Here is a 21851-nt window from a genome sequence, read left to right as displayed (position 1 = left end):
GATTTAATCATTTATCTATAGTTTAACAGTACAATTTCAAACATTTAAATAATTTTAAAAAATTATAAACTTAATTTGAATTTTGACATCTTGAATTCAAATTATGTTTTTCGAAATCACGAATGTGTGAGCGTGTGTGTTTGTGTCTGTGTGCAGGTATGAGTGTGTGTATGCATGCGCGTGTATGTAGGATATGGACGCAAAATGGAGACGGTTTTCGCTAGAGGAGCAGCATCTGAAGGGGGCGGTGGTGCTGCAGAGGAAGGGGGGGGGGAATAAAATCATAGGTATTCAAGACAGTCAAATGAGAACAATAAGCAATGTGATTGCTCAAAAAAATCTCTAAGTGCTATTTTTAAAAGCGTAATTAATTTATGTACTGCAAGAAATGTATTTCATAGCATAAAATTTTATTCTACATTTTAAACCATTACTTAACTACATTTTATATCCCTATTCCTAAAACAAAACAAAATGTCAAACAGATTTTTAAGTTTCTCCTTTTATCTTTATTCGTATCGTGTATATATTTTAGTAACTAAATTTTATCTTAAGCGTTAACTCTCTTAAACTTTATTTTTTATTCATTGAAGCAATAATTTATAATTAAAAACAGCAGATAATTTTGAAAAGAAATTTGCTTTTTTTCTGAAAAAACGTCTTCTGAATGACGAAGTTTTCGAGAATTTTAAGATAAATGGAAGAAATATTTTGATAAATAATGCGTTTTAATTCAAAAAAATAAAAATAGAAACGTTCAAACTTTTTCAAAATAGGCGGTGCTTTTTCGAAAATTTAAACAAGCGGTTAAATGCAATGTAATTTTAAAAAATGGATGTATATTTTTTTTTAAGAAAAAGTGAAATAATTTAAATTATCCGATATTTTATGTCATTATGGTCCTAAATTATAAACTCTCCAGACTTTTTTTCAGCTTTACAGAACAACGCTAATAAAATTTAGAGCATAAGGAGCAAGTGAAAGAACAACGATAGTGATAATAACAAAGCAAAATAATAATAATAATAGTAAGCGGAATTTTTAAAATCAATCTTATTATCTCTATCTTGTATCTACGAGCCTCCATGACTCCATGAAGTAAATAGATCGAAACTAAATTAAGCAACATTTCACACAATAAAACGGGGGGAAAGCGGAATTGATTTTTTTTAATTAATGCACTTCTTTAGTCTTTACTAATAATAAAGTTGAAAGTCTGTATGTCTGGATCTCTGCACATCTGGATGTCTGTTGTGCGCATAGCGCCTAGACCGTTCGGACGATTTTCATGAAATTCGGCACAAAATTAGTTCGTGGCGTAGGAGTGAGCACCTCGAAGCGATTTTTCGAAAATTCGATTTTGTTCTTTTTCTATTCCAATTTTAAGAACATTTTGCCGGGCAAATTATCATAACGTGGAACCGTAACATGGGCGAGCAAATTGACATAGTAAATTGGCGGGAAATTCATCATACATTATTTGTAAATATACAGACGAACCAAATGACCTTTTAATGTTCTACTACGGGCAAAGCCGCGCGGGTTCCGCTAGTTTGATATAAAGTTAAAAATATGGAGCAAGAGGTAACGACGCTGAAAATCAGCGAAATACATGATCAATGATTGATAGCAAGCAAAAGCTTTCAATAAACCACAATCTAAAATTGATCGGAGTGAAAATTTTACAAAGAATAAATAGATCATAATTTCATTTGAATTGGAAAATTGTAGTATTTCAATGAAAATCAAGAAATGGCGAATAAAAAGAAACTATACATAAAATGATCTTCCACGAAACGATTCTCCAGAGCATTGTAGAAGAACCCAACCTCATTTTAAATTCCAAATTGATCGTTTGGATCCACTTTAGTTGAACAGGAAAGCAAAACCACGCCCAGACAAAAATCATTACTATCGATGGGAGGAAAATCAAATGGATAATAAACTGGTAAACTGCCGAAATCATCCATACGTAGACTAAGAACGGCAGAAAGGAATACGGTACTTTCGCTGCTAAAAAGGGCAGCACTACCTTTTTAAAGAGTTTCAAAATTGTTATAAGGAAATCAATTATTGTTATAAATAATAAATTTAGTTTATATCAGCTCTATAAATAAACAAACTAAAATTATAAGGCACTTCAGTAGAATAATATTAGGTTTGTCACATAGGGTAACGGCACCAGTAACAGATACTTGTCAGTTTGGATTTAAATAATAAGAATTTAAGGCGGGAAAAACCGATGTTGCTGTGACCCAGAGGAAAGAGCAACAAAGTCTCTTCGCTATTTTTACGTTCAACACTGCCTTAGATAAAATCGCCTTAAATGGCCGCTTGCCAACTTTCCATGCGAAACATGGTCGAACAGTATTATACTACACATTATTCATGAAAATCAGAGAGCGCCATACTATGCCATACTTATCATCGAGAGGGAATTATCTTTTTGTCTTACCTTTCTGCAGTACTCGAGGATTTCAAGTTTATCCTTGGTGCAAGTAGCTTTAGGATCATTATCGGTCACCCAACGCCTGTTTTCGTCGAGATATTTGTTCAAAAGTTTGCCATGTCCACACAAGACTGCTACCATAGGCTGAAAGTGGTTTGGTCCAGAATCCAAGTTGTCATTGGCATCCTCCTATAAAGGAAAGGAAACAATTCAAAAATCAAAAAGCATAAAATTAGCAGGCTCTGGAATATTATCTGTTAAATAAGAATTTGCTGTTGATTTACTCATCCATTTAATTGCATGACTACATTGAGGCTTGATTCTTTTAAAGCCATTTTGATCAAAATACGAGTTGAAACAAATTTACAATTACAATTATTCAAAATTTATCATAACAGACCAAAAAAAAAAGAAATGGGGAGACCGGACAAAGACTTCACATTGAAGAGTAATAATCCAAAATTCTATACATTTATTGTACTAGAATACTTTTAAAATCAACTATAACTTTTTTAATTTCGGGCTATCTCAACTGCAACAATTTGAACAACATTTAAAGATCATATGAGGCAGTGAAAATCAAAGGGATGTAAGCGGACATTTTTAAGTTTTGAGTAAAAGAAGCTAAAAGTTCCAGTCCTAGATAGACTTTCATTGAAATCTTTTTCTAAAACATGCCGCACCTAATACGGCTATTCGTACATCTCTTGCCTCAAAACAGAAGAAGAGGTTCACCTACCATTTGTACTGGACACCTTCGTTTATTTCTTTATTTTATCTATTTGGGGGGGGGGGGCACTTACATTCTTTTGTTTCTCACTGTCTCATATAACATAAATGCGAGATTATGCATTTAAGAATTTGCTTTCGTAAAATTGCGTACTCGCATTTTACGCTCGTGCAGAGGGACATTCATTAAAGAAAGCTGTTACGTATTCACACAGCGCTGTAAAATATCCAAATGTTTGATTGACTTTATGATGCAGGCAAATATGAATTGTTATTTTAAAGTTTTACTAGTTAGCATTTTTAAAAACAAAGGTTTATGCTCGATTCTCTCTCTCTCTCACTTTTTTTTTGTGAAAGAGCCTTACATTTAACTTACCTTTAAAAAAAAATAAGAATTTCATAAGCGCATACAAACAACGCTCGTTTGTACGGTTACGACTATCTACAAGCTTGGCATAAACGATTACCTACAAGCTTGTGAGAAACGTTTACTCTTTTACACTTATTACAGAGGTAGGTTTAAAACAAACACGTTTCTGCTGCGTTAAAGATCGCCAGAATCGATGAGTCATCATCGAGGTTTGCTCAAAACATAAAAAAGTTGCTCGGGGTTCCGAAATAGCTCTTAGCGAGAACTCAGTCTTCAAGTTCACATCGTACACGTAAACTTCGTGGTGACTAAAAATAATAAGAAGAAGATTAATTATTTTGAATTAAGACATTTTGAAATCATATGTTTTTCGCAATCATGTGTGTGTGTGTGCGAGCGTATGTAGGTGTGTATGTGTGTACAGGAGTGTGTGTGGACGTGCGTGTGAGCAGGAGTGTGTGTGTGGACGTGGACATGCGTGCGTGTGAAAGATCATTTGTGTGTGTGTATGATTGGACGCAACCTGAAGACGATGCTCGCTGGAGGAGCAGCATTGGAAGGGGATGGTAGGAGGTGGAGTCCCTCCAAAAATCTAAGGTCTGACGGATAACTAAAACGGCCAATTGAGAACAATTCATGATTGTTTAAAAAAGAAACTCTCTTAAGAATCAAAACTAAAAGACTACAAATATAAACACTACATGTAGTACCTAGAAGGAAAGAGGGATAAGTGTCAAAATGAAAAAAAAAATTGAGATTCCTCTAGTTGGGGCAAACCTAACCTGGCAGCGTCGTAATGCTGTGATTAAGAATTGCGTAGCCGTTGCAATGCTGCCAGGTTAGGTTTATCCTAACTATAGTACAAATGGTAGAAGAAACTCTTTTATGTTTTGGGGATAGAGATGGTACTGTAGCCCTGGTAAAGGTGCCGCTATACAACATGATTTGGGATGACTTTTTAATGAAAGTCTACCAAGAGCTTAGCACGCGTGTTACTCAAAACTTTAAAAAGCCCACTTCCATCCCTTTGCCTCTCACTGCCTCATAATAAATTGTACGCAACATAAGAAAAAGAAGAAAAGACTTCCAACCAGTCTTTCCACCAAACTAGAGCAAGGGGATTATAAAACACAATAAAGCATGTTTCAATTACGCAGACCCAACCTCGCTACAAAACCAAACACCTTTTGACATTTTGCATATCTTACGTCACAGGGGATTTCCACGTAACTCCAGCACACATACACTTTCCATCATTTTTATTCATTAGATTTAAAAGGCACACCTATCCATTTATCCGAAGCGTCAGTATCCCATCCAACAAGACAGGGGAGAAGAAAATCCTCATCTCAGTGTGAATAATTTCCTCGCTCTTAGGGAGTGATGGCCCTGACAGCAATATCCTAACTCCCTGCCTCTTCTGCCTTTAATATAATACGCAACGCAGGGAAATAAAATTCATGTATGCGTAGGTGGGGCGTTTTGATGGGGTTGACAGAATCCCTAAAGACCTTGAAAATATTCAACCTCATGACGAGCAGTTATTGCTGATGCCTACGTGACGTGAAAATCAGGGATAATGCCACGGTGCCACCAACCATGGTAACATAGTATCTTCCACGAGCTGATGCTCGATTTTAAAAGAAATATTTTTCAACTCTATTTGTGCGTAGTTAAAATAAATTGCCTTTTGAGAGGGATTTTTTGTTTTGAACTTAGGGCGCTATATATCGTTAGTCTTTTCAGGATCACAAAATTTGCGGTAGAATATAGAAATTTGCAGCTTAAAAAAAAAAATATATTTTTTATAAACAATTCGCTTATATTTTTTTTTTCGAACTTATTACAGTCGGACCTCCATATATCGAAGTAGCAAATTGCCGGAAAAAATTCGATATATAGAAATTTCGATATATAGAAACGATCTTATTTTGTCATAAAAAATCTCCCAAAACATTAAAATTAAAGCTAATTTTCGTGCATGAAACCCAATTTCTAATTTATACGAGCATCGGATTAAACAAAAGTTAAAAACTGAAAAATTAACAGAAATTACATTTTTGTGCCTTCATACATCTTCATTCTTCGGCAGTTCAACTTGATTCGCAACATGAGCGGATTTTCGTTCTGACAATGTAATCGAGAGACAAGTAAAAAATCAATCCACTTAACTTGAATGAATTTTACTGAAGCTAAAAAGACTAGGAATGATAATCAACAGACAAAAAGGATAACTTGAAACTGATTTTACAGTGTTACTGGTTACAACTAAGATTTGAAATGAACTCGAGGGAATTTAAGAACTCCAGAACGGAACAACGACCTATCTATACTCACCCCTCAACCTCAGATTCCTTATGAGTTTCGTAGCAACCTTTAGTGAACATAATGTTCTCCCCCAACCTTCATTTTTCATCAGATAAACAGTCGGAAAAAAACTTCGAATATCTCGAAAAATAATTTCGATGTATAAAGATTTTTCCGATATATAGAAACAGTTTTTATATGTAATGAACATTGAAATTTGCTGCGATTTCGATATATAGAAAATTTTGATATGTGGAAGTTCGATATATGGAGGCTCGACTGTATTTCTTTATTTTATTTATTTATTTTTCTAATCATGTGAAACTCCTTTTTAATTATAGCGTCATCGAAGGGCTCGAAATATTTATGACGTTATAATAAATTTTTCAATCATGAAAATTTGCTGTTTTCAAAAAAAAAAAAAAGTATTTTTTTAAACAATTTATTTATATTTATTTACTTACTTATATTATTTTTATTTATTTATTGTTTTGCTAACACAGTGAGACTCTGTTATGACGTTATCCAAGGACCTGGAATATTTATGACGTTACAACCTAGTAATTTTTAAAGACGATGATCATTACTGTTTATGGGCGAATGAAAGGGCTGAAATATTTCGACATTATAACCAGTGGTATTCCCATAAGGTATTACTCCATATACGCCGTACACTCTCAAACAATTTTTAGACGTATAACGTATACCCAAGCTTCAAAAATGTTCATATTATGACACATAATGTATATAATCGAATTATTGTGCGTAATGGATTACTGGGAGTATACCCTCAGAAAAATTGATGGGACCACCACTGGTTATAACAGCCGTCACAATAAACGATGTAATTATAACGAAGTTTGAAGCTTTATTGTATCAATAACATGGATGGGAGGTGGGGGGGGGGGGGTAAGTTATTTGTACTTGAATATTTTTAAAATTTTAACTGGGGGACAAATTGGTTCAATGGTCTTTAATAAAGGCTTAATAATAAGAATCACATTTCAAACACTTTGTAATCGATTTCTAATAAGCTATTTCTAGTTTCTTGAGACTTCGAACCATTTATACGCAATTAACTTATTGTCTAATCTTTAAATCCTGTATTGTCTCCAAAAACAATCTATAACAGACAAAAAGTCCACATTTAGTTTCTGACACTTAGCTACTGAGACAGCATTTATTTTCAATGACATTAACATAATCACAATTACAATAAAAGAGGGACATTTTCCGAAGGTCATTAAATATAAAAAGAATATATTTTGATACAGTTTATTTCACACTCCCACGAAGCAATATCTCACACTCTGACATATTCAGTGATAAATAACTAAAGTACAAAGGGGAACTCTATTAAACATCTGAAACATACCAAATGCTTTTCAATTAATTTTAAAGGATTTTTTTCCCCTTTCTTATATAGGAACAAGAAAGTGGAAGGGAAATTGCAGTGATTAATGATCTGTGTGGAAGTGAGGCACATTAAGGTTTAAAGGGAATTTTCCCCTGCATCATTACGCCTGTCATGAAAACACACCGTGTAATTTAAGCGTAAATGAGCAAATAAAAAATTACTCACATTGATGACAAATATTGGCTCAGATATTCAAACTTGCGGAGTGAAGATGGCAGAGCGATTGATTCAGTTTTAGTTAGTTCAATATTATTTTCAACTAGCGCCGGTTTTTACCGGAATTTGCAAAACATCGATTAAATTTAATGAAACGAGATTTTAAAAAAAGCAAATAAAAGCTTAGTGTCAGGCTTAAAAGCATGTATTGTCAATACCAACCTCAAAAAACAACTGTCTCACAGTTTAAAAAAGAAAAAAAAAATCCCCCAAAAGTGACGAATTTAAGATTAGTTTCAACGACTCACTTCTGTCTGAAAAAAATACATATTTATAATTCTTGCAATCGCAAATTCACTATAATTAGAATACACTGCATGAAAATGCAAGATTTTTAATACTTTCAACAATAAATATCTCTTACTTGCTCTTTTACCAAGTTTTACGCGATCTTTAAGTGCAGTTAATGTCTAAGCTAACTGGACAGTGTGTTTCGAAGAGAACGGAGGAGTTTCATAAATATATCGATTTGGGAACATGGAACCTATAAACAGCACTCTGGTGGAATTTGAATAAAAGAGCGAGTAGTATCGCATGTGTCCCACTTGTTTGTTTTTTTTTTTTTTTTATTCCAGACAAAATGGCAATCCAGAGAGACGCGACAGCACCTTATGACGTCCCCCCCCCCTCCTTTCCAGGTCACCAGAACTAACACCATGTGATTTTTTCTGCATGGATATGGATATGTAAAGTATACTGTATTTATATCCTCACTCGCCTCCTAATCTTGACGATCTCAAAAATTGGACAACTGCAGCAATTGCTTCTGCGACTGCGTCTACGTTGCAACATGTACGGAAGGTGTTGGAGTACAACAGGTGTGATATCGTTTACGCTTCAAGAGGAAGGCATAATAAGAACATCTTTATTATGGTTTAAGTCTGTAAAAGAACTTCGTTTTGTACCACTTTCACTTAAAGAAGTATATAGGCTAGAAACTCCACTATTATTTTTGAATGACACAGTATATTGACGCAATCTGTTTAAGCAGCAGTTAACATTGCTTTATTTTTGTACAAAACATGTGCAAGAATAAAGGACAAACTTTAACTGGCCGTACCTTAAAACAATAGAGCAGCAGTATTCTGACCCAGAAGAGATCGGTCGATATTTCTAACTATCAATACAACTCTACAGCCCTTTACTTCATCAACCAACAAACATTAATTACCCGCAGTCAATAAAGCGAAAGATATACCTGAAACTCAATTTATCATGCCAATAATAAGAATCATGTTATGAACATCTTTTTTAGAATGAAAGACAAAGATTTTTAAACCAGAAACAAGCATTATATTGGAAGAATACATCGATTAGTATTTCACTACCCCAAACCTCCAAAAATATTCTTTACCAAAATCTAAAGCATAAATTTCGAATAGAGAATAAAAATGAAACTTTTCTTTAAAACGTAAAAACGCTTTGATTTTATTGAAACTCTTTTTATTTAATTTATCCTCTTGTCTAATAATTTAGGGAAAAAAACCCGTCAACAAAAGGAATCTTTTCGCTAAATAAAACAAGTGGAAAATGATAGCAGTGTGGTAGTCGTTGAATTTCGCATGTAATAGTGGCGGACAAAAAAACTGCTTCACTTGCAAAATTTCTCATTTTTAAAAATTTCTTGAGAAATAAGAAGTAATTGTTCAGTGACTTTTGTAACATAAAAGGTATGCTTTAGTTGACATATTTTAAAGAAATTAAATAACCCATTCATTTCGGAGACCAGCAACAAATTGATGAAATCAAAAATGTTTTTCGATCATCCTTCGGCGTAAATAGCTAAGAATAAACTATAAAATCTAGCAATTAGATTACTTACAACATGCAATAACTTCATACATTTTCGTGAAAGTGTGTCTTGTATTCACGATGATATAGGTCTTTCTTTCAAAAATATCTTCGGAAATGTAAGAGATATTTTCACGAAAATAAATAAAATTATTACACATAGTAAGTAAACTAATTGCTGAAATTTACATCTACTCCCAAATATTTACGATGCTTGATAATTAGAAAACCTTTTTGATTTCCTCAATTTGTTGCTGGTCCTTTAAAGGCATGGGTAATTAAATTTTTATTGAAACATGTCAGCTATAAAGCTCTACATGACAAGACTAGGGATTCATAGTAGTAGCCATTGGCTACCATAGCCACAAAAAGTGGCAATCACTTTTGACTTTTGGTAGCCATTTTTTTAAGTATATATGCAGCGCAAAAAATAAATAAACTTAAGGGAGTTGGCTCCGAATCAATTTACCAACATGGGGTAACTGATGAGCTGAACGTCTCAGAATAGGAATCATTTTGTCGTAGCACGATATACGAAATGCTCCTTAACAAATAAAGAAACACATGGTCGCCACTTCTGGCAACTAAGAATTGGTTCTCGGTACCATTTTCAATGAAATGGTCGCCTGTTAGAGACTGGCTACAGCTAACCTAGAGTTTCATCATGTGAGCTGAAGGCCTTTTATGTGGTAAAAGTTACAAAACAATTGTTCTCTTATTTCTCGAGATTTTTTTTAATGAATTATTTCAAGTGATGCACTTTCTTTGTCAGTCACTGTGTAAGATAAGCTAAAAACAGGTAAATGAAAAAATAGTTCATCGGCATCTCTCACTCAGTAGCGTAACTATGTCAAGAGCCCCTGGCGAACTAAAGAAATTGCGCTCCCCCCCCCCCCCACGGTAGCCCACATGGGAAGACACCGGAGGTCATTGTGACCTCAAAATTTTCTTTTTTTTTTATTAATTGATTCGACAAACAAGAGACAGAATTGTAATTTTTTTTTCTTATTTTTTTTAGAATTGTTTCCAATGATGCCCAATGTTCCTTCTCAGTAGATGTTATGTATGTGTATCCGCCTTCTAGCTCATTTTCTTAGTTTCTTGCAAGTTTTTTTCAAATTTTTTTAAAACCTTTTTCAAACTATTTGATCAACAAAAAAAAAAAATTAATCAGTCGAAATGCCGCCCCCCCCCCTGACTGCTGCGCCTCTGGCGAGAGCCACTCCTACCAACCCCTACTGCTCTCACCCTCAACACAGCAATAAAACTAAAAAGAGCTAATTTATTTGCACAGTACACACATCTCTCTCTTTTGTTCTCAAATTTATACAGTATACCCTCTAACCAGCAGGGTTGAGTTTTGGACTGCCCAAAACTGGTTTAGGACAGGACAGGTAGTCTTTACCGTTTGAAACTGTCTAAAACTGTCCGAAACTGTCCAAAAGTATGCTAAAGCTAAAGGGGTGTAATCTAATCGATTCCTATTTACTGCAATATTCTTAATATGCATGAATATAGATATTAATGAGGTTTAATTAATGAATATTTGATAATATTTTTCTAAAAAATATTCATTCAAAAATATCTTTAAAACATTGAATAAATATATTAAACTGTCAAAAAAAAAAAAAAAAAAAATATATATATATATATATATATATATATATATATATATATATATATATATATATATATATATATATATATATATATATATATATATATATATATATATATATATATATATATATATATATATAACTTTAATATATTTTGTTCTGTTTTTGATATTTTCTCACAAAATATAGTTTATATAGTTTTTCAAAAAATAGTTTTGAACACTTTCGGACACAAGGGTTTTGAGCAGGAGGGTAAAAACTTTGCCAACCCTGCTTTCATTTTCGACGCATGCATAAACATTTTCGAAATTACAACTATCAAAAATAAATAAATATAAATTCATCCATACAAATTTAAATTTCAATCAAGAATTCAAACTCTATGTAACTAGATTAAAATCAGCTGCATAAATAAGTTGAATGCTCACATTGAATAAATGTTCAATATAAAACATTACTTTGATACATTTTATTCTGTTTTGTTTATTTGTCACAAATACAATTTTTCTTAAATTATAGTTTTGGACACTTTCGGACAGTTTTGGACATAAGGGTTTTGGACAGGACGGTAAAAACCAGGGTTTTTACCGTAGTGTCCAAAACCTTGCGAACCCTGCCTGTAACAAATCATTCTTTCCTTAACTTGTAAGGCATTAAATAATAAATATAGCAGCAATTTGGCTCTGATAACTTGGACTTTGATGAACAAACGATTTGAATTCTAAAAATAAGAGAAAATCCGGTTTGCTTCGATAATAACGACGCATTACAATGGTTATCTGCCCTCTGCCAATACAAAAACTCTCCCTCTTTCTTCCCAAGAAGAAATGAACTCCTTCAAACGCGTGTGTCTTGTTATCAGAGGCATACCACATTTAGGGCGTCGTTAAATATTGCAATTTTCCAGAAAAAAAACAATTATAATTCCTTGTTGCATATTTGTTCTCTTTCATCTCAAAAAAGCAAAACATAATTTGTGAGAGGTAGATAAAGGAAAAAAAACTCATCCCTAATCACAGAAGGTACCAGAAAAAAATGCACAATTAATTGTGTTTACATCTCCCGTTTTCTACTACGTTCTTTTGAATAAACAAAAGAAAAATGGAAAGTACCGCACCGCTCTAAGTAGGACATAGCTCAACTATGCGCTATTACGAAAATAATTAAAATGAGGGACAAATCTGCTTTCATTTATTCTCACGCATTCATATTGCCCGCACTTCAGCCATCCCCCATCAACAGAACCCAACCAATCGCTTTCCAGAACCTAAGGCAATGGTCCGAATGAGAAATAAGGCCTTTGTGCATCGCTCAATCTCGCGCCTTTCCTGACGGCAAAATAGATGGAACACTCATCCATTCCCAACAGAAGGAAATAGCCGAATCAATCGATAGATAATATTGGACAACCTAAACTTTTCAAGCTCCTCCACGGTTGATTAAATGACTTCTATCCGAAATATGGAAGGGAAGAAGCTAAACTTCGGAGGGGAGTAAAGTCGTCGACTTTTAATGTGGGGCCTGAGAATAAATTTCTGTATGCTTACCAGGAAGAGGGGTAGAAGAGTGATCACGTGATTCCCGTAATGGAATTTTAAACGACCATGAAACTAAAATTCTTCTGAATCTTGCAAATTTTGAAAAAAAAAGGGGGGTAAGTTCTTCCGCTTTCTTTCGCTTATAACACAGAATCAAACTTTTTTAAGTTTTAACACTAGAAGTTAAATTTTACTGACACATTTGTGTTTTGGAATGTATGATTCAACGCGGATCCGGAAAGAGGAGAGGGGCGATTCGGTTAATAGATTGAACCAATAAAAGAAAGTTACTTGTCCTATACAAGGTAAAAATAAATAAACCCAGAAAAAAAAAAATGAGTCACGATGATGAAAGTTGAAATCGGCAACTGAAATTAAAACTCCAGAGCAAATAATAATAATAACAGAGGAAAAAAATGAAATTTTGTGTGGGGGGCATGAAGTCTATTTGAGTGATGTTGCTGTCAGGTGGAAACGTACTAACTGATCAAGTAGTTTAATAGAATCCCGCACAGTTGTAAGGTTCTGATTAAAAATTTAAAAAAGAAAAAATAATAATTTGAATTTTGCCATCATGAATTCAAATTATGTTTTTCGCAATCACGAGTGTGTGTCTGTGTAGTGTAGGTAGGCGTGTGTGTATGTGTAGGTGTGTGTATGTGTGTGTAGGGTGTGTGTATGTATGCGTGTCTGTGTAGGATATAGACGCAACCTGGACACGGTTTCCGCTAGAAGAACAGGGACCGGTCGACGGTGGTGCTGCAGAGGATGGCAGGGGGGGGGGGATAAAATCATAGGACGCCAAAAACTGTCAAATTAGAACAATAAGCAATGTGATTGCTCAAAAAAATAAAATAAATAAATAAATAAAACTCTCGATCTGCATAACAGGCCGCCCTGCCGTTCCCTGCTCTATAGTGAACGTTGTACATGGTCCAGACATCACAAGGATGTCTGAAACTTGCGTGGTGATATCTTAATGTACGAGCTTGAAATCTTAACAAGATATCCCAAACATGCTGTACTGGAACAAGATCTAATGATTTGAGAAGCCATAGGAGGACAATATATACTTGTAGACACCATGGAGAAGCAGGATATGGCCAAGTGTTGAATTGCTCATAAATGACACTTGGGTGAAAACATGTGGAGGAACCTGTTGCAAAATGTCATCCACGTGCTTGCCAGCCTTCAGAATACCTTCGAGGATGACTAAATGATCGACTGACGGCCCGTCGAAGCACCATCTCCTCCCCCCCCCCCCCACAATCTTCACACCATTTATAATCAAGCGTACCCCTTCAGCAAAAATTACACTTTTAGTCTATTGAATTGTCTGCCTCCACAAACGTATGCAGTGGTCATCCGCATTGGGAGATAAGCCGGAGTCGTCGCAGAAGGTCACACTCCGGGACTCAAGCATGATCCAGTATACTTGAGATTGACAACAATATACAAAACACTGCTAATGTTGATTGACGTCGAAACATGAGGCTCAAATTTATCTATGGACTGCAAATGGCATTGAATACATGATGGCAACGCTATTGCTGTAGTTCAGGATGCTATCCTGATTGCTTGATCTGCTCTTGAATCTTTGGCTTTGAGAGAGACGTTCTGAATTGCGGAGGTAGAATTTGGACTTTCTGATCCACTATTTAAAAAAAAAAACCGCGCAACAATAATATAACTCCGACAAATATGCTAGCTGATACTTCTGTTCGACCAGCCTGATGCTCTAAAGCCTATGATGTAACCATTTTTAAAATGGATCAATCGTTCGTAACCACAGTAATAAAAACCTGGTAAAGGTTTTTTTTTTTAAATCCCATGCACCAAAAACTGTTGTCAAGTTTTAACTACTCCTGAATTGACGTACCAGTTACTTTAAAAGTTGTTCGCAGGAGCGTGCACATATTTTCATTACCCATTGTTGCTGAAATGCTAATAAGGATTTATTAGAAAAAATAATTTGATGACGATAGTTATTTAGCATTTAATACCTTTAGGAACAGTACCATAACATTTATGATAACCTTTGTTCGTAATCTTGATTCTAACCTTACTAAGTTGGTGTATTTGAATAGCTGATAAAGAGAAAAAATCCTTTTTATTCGTTTAGGTTGACTCTTGGTTATTAAAGCGTAAAATCCTTACTACTAAATAAATCTTAGCCATTTTCCCGGAATTTTTTCGGGTTCAGTCCGTGTGGGTTTTCTGGGTCCCCGGACCCGAAATTACGCAAAATATGCGTCCAACAGCACCATGCTTTAAATCAAACCGACCTTTCAGAAAACCCTCGAACTAAATAAATAAAAACTTAAACTAAAACCAAACACAAAAGAATAAACAATTCCCAATGCTCAAAACAAAACCACGCGAGTTACAACATCACCCATACAAAAGAAATTACCGTCATTGCAACTAAAAGACGCTTTCCACACTATTATCACTTCAACCAAGCCCAAAACTCTGAAAACTGTAGCATTCCCAAAGGATGCGAACCAGTCTAGAAAACAATTTCAAAATATTTCCTTCCCGGCAAATCTGATTCCTTTTTTTGAAATCCCAAAACGTAAGAGAAAATTTTATTTCCAAGCCAAACAAACGAACTACCATTTCTTTTTTCAGACTCGTCTCCGAACCCCACAAATATTATATATATATATATATATATATATATATATATATATATATATATATATATATATATATATATATATCTTGTCTACGCATAACATAAAGCAATCATTTCAGAAATTCCGTCATAAAAATATTTTCACATATTCTCTCTTTTCGAACTATTCTACCAGCCAGTCTGCATGGTGCTGTGCAACCGAATGTATAAGATATTTTATGAAGGCTAGCTCCTTCCCTTTCAGTGATTTAATGCTGATAAAAGGAAGGCAGGAAAAGGAAGCAAAGCTCTATGGGAGAGAGCCCGGCTCGTAAAAATGGGGCAAATTTCTATTTCGGAATATCAATTTCATACTTTCCTTCAAAATGCAAAAGAAGATAGAATGAAATGAGAAACATTTTCGGTTTTAAAGTTCTAAGAATTGCTTTTAGATGAGAGTGCATTTAAAGGGGAACACAGAAAGAATAATGGTATCTTTATTTCTTTTATCATTTACTACTACTCCCATTTTTTTTTCTCTCCAGATTTTATGATTTTGAACACAATATTTAGCCCATTATTACGCAGATTTGCTAAGCTTCCAAAAAAGCAAAATTCAGAAAATCTAAAAGTGAAAATTTGGTAAAACAAATTTGGAACATTTTGTTTGACTAAAATCAAAAGAGTATGGTCAACATTTTCAGCAACAATATGCAGCAGTTTATTTTAAAATTTTTGGAAACTAATGTGAAAAATGAGTTGACATTATATATGAGGCAGTGAGAAGCAAAGGGATTAATGTGCGTATTTTCAAGTTACGAGCAAAACGCGTTTAAAGATAAGGTCCTGGGTAGACTTTCATCGAAAAATTTTTCTGAATCATGCTGTATAATAGAACCTACCAGGAGTACTGGTACTATTTCTTGCCCCAAGACAGAGGAGAGGTTCACCTAACATTCGTACTGGTTATCTCCAAATTTTTAATTTTGTCATTACATCTCTTTTGCTTCTCTGCCTCATACAGGGTGTCCAGCAAAGGTCTCCCTGGTTTCAAAATTAAATATCTCGAAAACAAAGGACGATATTGAAACAAAATGAACGGTATGTTTATTGTAAAACCCATTAAAAATCATAGACAGGAACTCGGAAATTAATTTGAAAAATTGCCAACAGGTGGCGCTGCACGCTGTAATTGCAATAAAAATCTCCATAAATAGTGCTGCGAAGGGATAATTTGTAGCGTAGATGCAAGCATTTTTGAGAGACTAAACTACTGCTGAAACAACTAACCTCTTCGCAGCACTATTTATGAGACTTCTATTGCAATTACATTAAGCAGTGCCAACTGTTGGCAATTTTTCAAATTAATTTCCGAGTTCCTGTATATGATTTTTATGGGTTTTACAATAAACATACCGTTTATTTTGTTTCAATATCGTCCTTTGTTTTCGAGACATCTAATTTTGAAATCAGGGAGTCCTTTGCTGGACACCCTGTATGAGGTAGCTTTAGCTTCAAGAATCAATTTTCTGAAAACAGTCAAAATCGAACCCTAGAACGAAATAAATTGTCAATATAACTCAAAAGCAACACTAGCGCAGCTAAGTTTAGTTTTCGATAGTTTGATTGGTATCAAAATTTTAAAATGTAATAAGTATATCTTCACCACCAAATTTGGAAAAGTATGTTAATTTCCTCTTTACGAGTAACTAATATCTTCGTTACGTACAGGCGTATAAAAATGAGACATGAATTTATGAGTTCTTTGGAAATTTCTAAATTTTTTTTATACCTGTTTTGACCCGTAACTTCTAGCCGTTCTTGAGGAAATATCATACAAAACAAACGTCCATACGTTAGTCACGAAATTCGTATCTACCAATAATAAAAACAATAGATTTGAGATAAACGCTTGGATTCTGGCAAAGTGACAATAATAAGCTATGTTAATTTCTCAACAAAAACTTCTCTAGTGTTCCAATTTTCATCTAAAGTAGCACATCAGACCTGCAAAAAGGGACTCATTCCACTTGAGCCCAACGCCCCGTGAGCAATCGATTCCTTTTCCAGGAAATTCAGGCCGCACCAAACTACTTCCCAGGCATCCTTCCATTTCGTTGAGGTTACCACTTGGGGCCGCCCTGCACGGTCATGCAAACAACGATTAAACACCGGTCGAATGTAATGGGAGAGGAGGGAATTTGTTTCTTTATTTCTCGGCTCTGATTTCTTCACGGATATCCACTTACGTATAAGAGAATTCGGGCCGAAAGACATAGGAGTGAGTAGAACATTGAGTAAAATTAAAGCTAAACAATAAAGCAGAAACAAACATATTAAAAGAAAACTTTTTTTTTTCTGAAATTTAATTCAATGCCAGACAGTATAATTATGAACATTGTAAATCTTTTCTCACCAACGCGCGACCAAAAATACGAATTTTATTTTGCGTTAAAATCAAGAATTAATGATTCCGAAGAAAACTGTGCAATTAGAAGATATAAAAATTTCATCCTTTCCGGGAGGGTGAAGAATTTTTAGTTCTTTTTTACCAAAGCAGGTTAATATAACGCTAAACCAGACCTAGGTTTTAACTCATGTTTCCCATCCTAGTAGGATAATATTACATACACGTTCGTATCTAAAGAACTATTACAACAGGAAATGTCTTCTAAACAACTTACAAAATAGGACTAGGACAGAAAAGTGTTTAGGGAGAGAAAAAAAATTAAAAAAAAAAAAAAGAAAGAAAAAGAAAAGGCGACTGAAATTAATTTTTAAGAACTTGTTTGAAAGTTTGACTAAAATGGAATTAGACCCATGCGATGATCTGATATAAACGTAGGAGCTACGTAAGCCTCAAACAAGAAGAACATTTAAGATCAGGTGCACCCCAATGAGGTCACTGTGACCAATAAAAAAATGATGCGGCAAACTTTGTCTGACGATTCGGCAAATTTTTATACAACAATGCAATTTTGGAAAAAAAAAAACTTTTTATATTGATTCCTAATGTCTCTTCTCGTTAAACGTAGGTTGGTTTGTGTACATACTCGTTTACTATCATTCGGTAAAATTCGGTTGTTTCATTCGGTAAATTTGAGAATTTTCCCCCTTCCAAATATTTAAGTTCGGGGCGCTTTTGCTGAAGATAATAATATCTCCTACTGAAAAGAAGCTCAACGAGCTCCAGAAATTTTATCTTTATATTGCATTAATGCGCAATTAAAAATGCAACCTTCGAATAAATTACTTTGAAATATAACAAGACATTGAAGAGGAACAATATCATCACACAGTAAAAGTTCTTTTACTTCCGGGAACCGCTGAAATGTTTCTTCTACCCAATGAGCAATCGATTATAAGATGAGAGAGGGAAAAGCAATCGACTACACATTTCTTGGGTTTTTATCTTTAATTCGCTACACGCATATGCAGCTCCTGAGAAACGGCAAGCAAATGCTGCAAGAAACTTTTCTTCGCCGCAATCAGGGCAAACGAACGCAGGCCACGAAAGATGATGATGATGACGACCACCCCCCATGAGGGAACACTCGGCACGCACGGGCGTATTCGCCTGCTGCCCCTTTTGCGTGACTGGTACGGGCTGTGCGTGACACTTGGAATAACCCTGCAAAGAACGTGGGGCTATAACGTCGTAATCCAAGCACAGACGATCCACCCGCGCTTCCCGTTGGAGTTGAAAGTTTTCTTACAAGAAAAGCGTTGTTGTTATAAACAAAATAGGCTCGCGCGGAGTAAACTAAAATTTGCATAAAAGGGTACATTGAATATCAAGTCAAAAAGGGATCTCATTAAAAAGCCTGTTGAGTTTTAGTCAAAAATAAGAGCAAGGCAACGTATTTAAGCACTAATGCAAACAGAAAATTAAGTAAAGAGCACTCCTTAAAACAAATAAATAAAAGCACAAATAAGTATTGTTTAAAAAAGGTTTAAATGACTTCAAGCAGTAGAAAGGGATCTGTTTTAAGGGGGGGGGAAAGATTTAAAATTAAAACTAGATCTGTAGGGGCCCACTTTCACACATGGATATTTTTGTCACACTGAGCACAGACTGTTAATTTAATTGAATACATTTTTCATAAATTCTTTTACGTTCATATTTTTCAACTTCTACACATTCATCTCAAAACATTCTCAAAAAAAAAAAAAAAAAATCAAAAATTAACGCCCTGTTTACTACAAAATGCGGCTTTTAATCAAGATTACATTATGATTAAAAAAAAAAAAAAAAAAAATCTTTTGCACCTTACTACCCATCTTTGAAATGAACTTTTAAAACAGATAAATATCAGACAAAATATTGACAATGTACTTTTTAATAAATTCTTAAATGGTAAAATTTGAAAATGCTCAAGAAGGATCGTGTTAAAAATCCTTGAATCAACAACAACAACAACAACAACAAAAGGGGGCAAATAAACAAATAAATAAACTGCACGTGCAAGAAAAATAATTGTTCAAAAAAACAAAACAACCGAAAGGAAATTGAAAATTATTTTGTTGATTTTAGCAAGACCCTTGCGAAAACGAATTCACTTTCCTTGAGTAAATGTTTATGAGAGAATATATTGAATTAAAAAGCTATCAAAAGGTCACTGAATAGAATTATAAAGAGAAAAGGAGAGAATAAGATGAGTCATGTAAAGAGAAACGCCACTGAATATTGTCTCAAAACTGTTTCAGAGAAAAACATTTGGTAAAGGCAAAGCGCATTATGGTAAATGAAGTTCGATCCGCGCAAAAAGAACCCACTGAATAATCAAGTTTTAAAAAGATCAAGATCATACAATAAAAAAGTCAGGAGTTTTAAATCAAAAAAATGACTAAGAGCCATGAATAAAAGCAATATTAGCGAGATATGTCCTTCGGATAGGAACAATAAAAAAAGGAAGAAGTATTAAATAGAAAGTTTATTAGAACCCATGTAAGCTGCAAATGCGTTGGGAATATTTTTGATAAAATAGTGCAATGAGGTAGTGAGATGCATGCACAGTTTTAAAGCCAATGTCATTCTTTGTTACTTACACAAATGCCAAGTTTCGATGGATTCATACGTGTGCGATCTTCAGTCTTTTTAATCCACTGAAATTCAATATCGAAAGCTCTAGACTAGAAATTCTGGATTCTGGTAGCCATTGGCTACCAGAATCACAAAAATGGTAGCCACTTTTGACTTTTGGTAGATATTTTTAAAATATTATATAATATTCCGCGCAAAAAATAAATAACCTTAAGGAAGTTAGCTCTGAATAATGTTGCCACGGTGGAATCGAGTGATGCGCTGATCATCTCAGGTTGGAAGCGTGTGCTGTGGTTGCACGATATATGACATCACTGTTAACAAGTAAACTAACACATGGTCGCAAATTTTGGAGACTAAGACTTGATATTGTGGTCGCCATTTGCAATGAAATGGTCGCCCGTTGGCAACTGGCGACTGCTAATCTAGAGCTCTATCAATATCACTTTTTGCAATTCTTACAGAAGTGCCGAAATTTCGATGGATTCATGTGTCACGTCACAAAATGAGCACCGACATTTTTTTGGATTCATAGATATGTGATCTTCAATGCTTTTGATCGTCAACCAGAAGGTTGTAACCATGAGTAATACAAGTGACTGGTACTCCCTGTTAAACAATTGTTAATTCGTCAACCCCCCCCCCCCCCCCCCCCGCCTCCCCCCTCTTTCCACATTTGGATGTTTGCAAACAATATTACGAACTCTGACAGCTAAGCATAATCATTCAACCTTTCCAAGTCGAAAATTGTAAACCAAAAGAAACAGAATCCAAAAGAATTCTTAAACTTCATCAAAAAGTGAAGATATCTTTGCCATTTAATAAAAATCGTTTACATACTTGAAGCTCAATCTTTAAAAAAATTAACGCAATTACCATACACCAAAATCCTCTTGCTCAAATTTCAGCCAAAAATTTCTTCAATTAAAATTCAAACCAACATTGTACCGCAAATGGGAAAAATCCCTTCAATAATTTGTATCGAAACAAGGAAAACCAAAAAAATGTCAATACCAGCTTGCAAACAGAATACATCAATTCCACAACATAAACCATAAATATACTCATCATTAGTACAACATGCGAACAATACTCAGTAAAATTAATTCTATTCCGCTGCTTAAAGTGGAAGAGGGCGAGCACCGATAAATCAGCCATCCAGACAAGGCTTATTACACCTTTTCTTAATCAGTCGTTTTCTTAATCATGAATACTTAATGTAATTACCGCGTTAAAATTAATCAAACCGATAAGGCGCAGTGGTCGAAGGCGCAACTGCAACGTCTACCAGTAAAACAACAGTAAACGACAAGAATGCGAGTTATTTTAGTTCAAACTTTTACATTGTTAACTATTTATTGATTCAGCAGAATAGATTGAAACGCTGAATTACTTCCAATTGAGGCCACAGTATCGGAAAGTACAACTGAACATATTAATAGGTTTCATTAAAAGCAAGGACTGCTCCTCTGAGCTGAAATTAAATGAAAATAAAGCTACCTTTTCTCCATAACTCGATTTTTTATTTCTTAGTAGTACAAAGTTAAGGTTTTTTAAGCAGAGTATTAAAGGTCAAAAAGTGTAAGACTAAGTATAAGCTTTAAGAAATAAAATTTGAAAAACAATTAAAATAAAAGGTTTTTACAATTAATGTCCAGCAAAAAGTTAAGCATTATTATGCACTTGGACGGAGATTTATCCCCAGTATGATTTAAAATTTCCTCCCACCTTACATATAAAATTGATTTTTAATT

The 21851-nt window shown here is 34.3% G+C and overlaps 1 protein-coding gene across 1 annotated transcript in view; it reads right to left on the bottom strand.

The window, feature by feature from the left end:
- LOC129227668 (amyloid-beta-like protein) overlaps positions 1–21851 on the bottom strand; it is a 277873-nt gene that overhangs the window by 200543 nt on the left and 55479 nt on the right. Inside the window, 1 exon segment of the mRNA XM_054862259.1 lies at positions 2456–2638. Within this exon segment, the coding sequence (XP_054718234.1) occupies positions 2456–2638 (183 nt within the window).

Source organism: Uloborus diversus, chromosome 8, assembly GCF_026930045.1.
Source record: "Uloborus diversus isolate 005 chromosome 8, Udiv.v.3.1, whole genome shotgun sequence".
Classification (NCBI taxonomy): domain Eukaryota; kingdom Metazoa; phylum Arthropoda; class Arachnida; order Araneae; family Uloboridae; genus Uloborus; species Uloborus diversus.
Note: the sequence above shows the minus strand (reverse complement) of the source record. Positions and strands in the feature narration are given on the sequence as shown.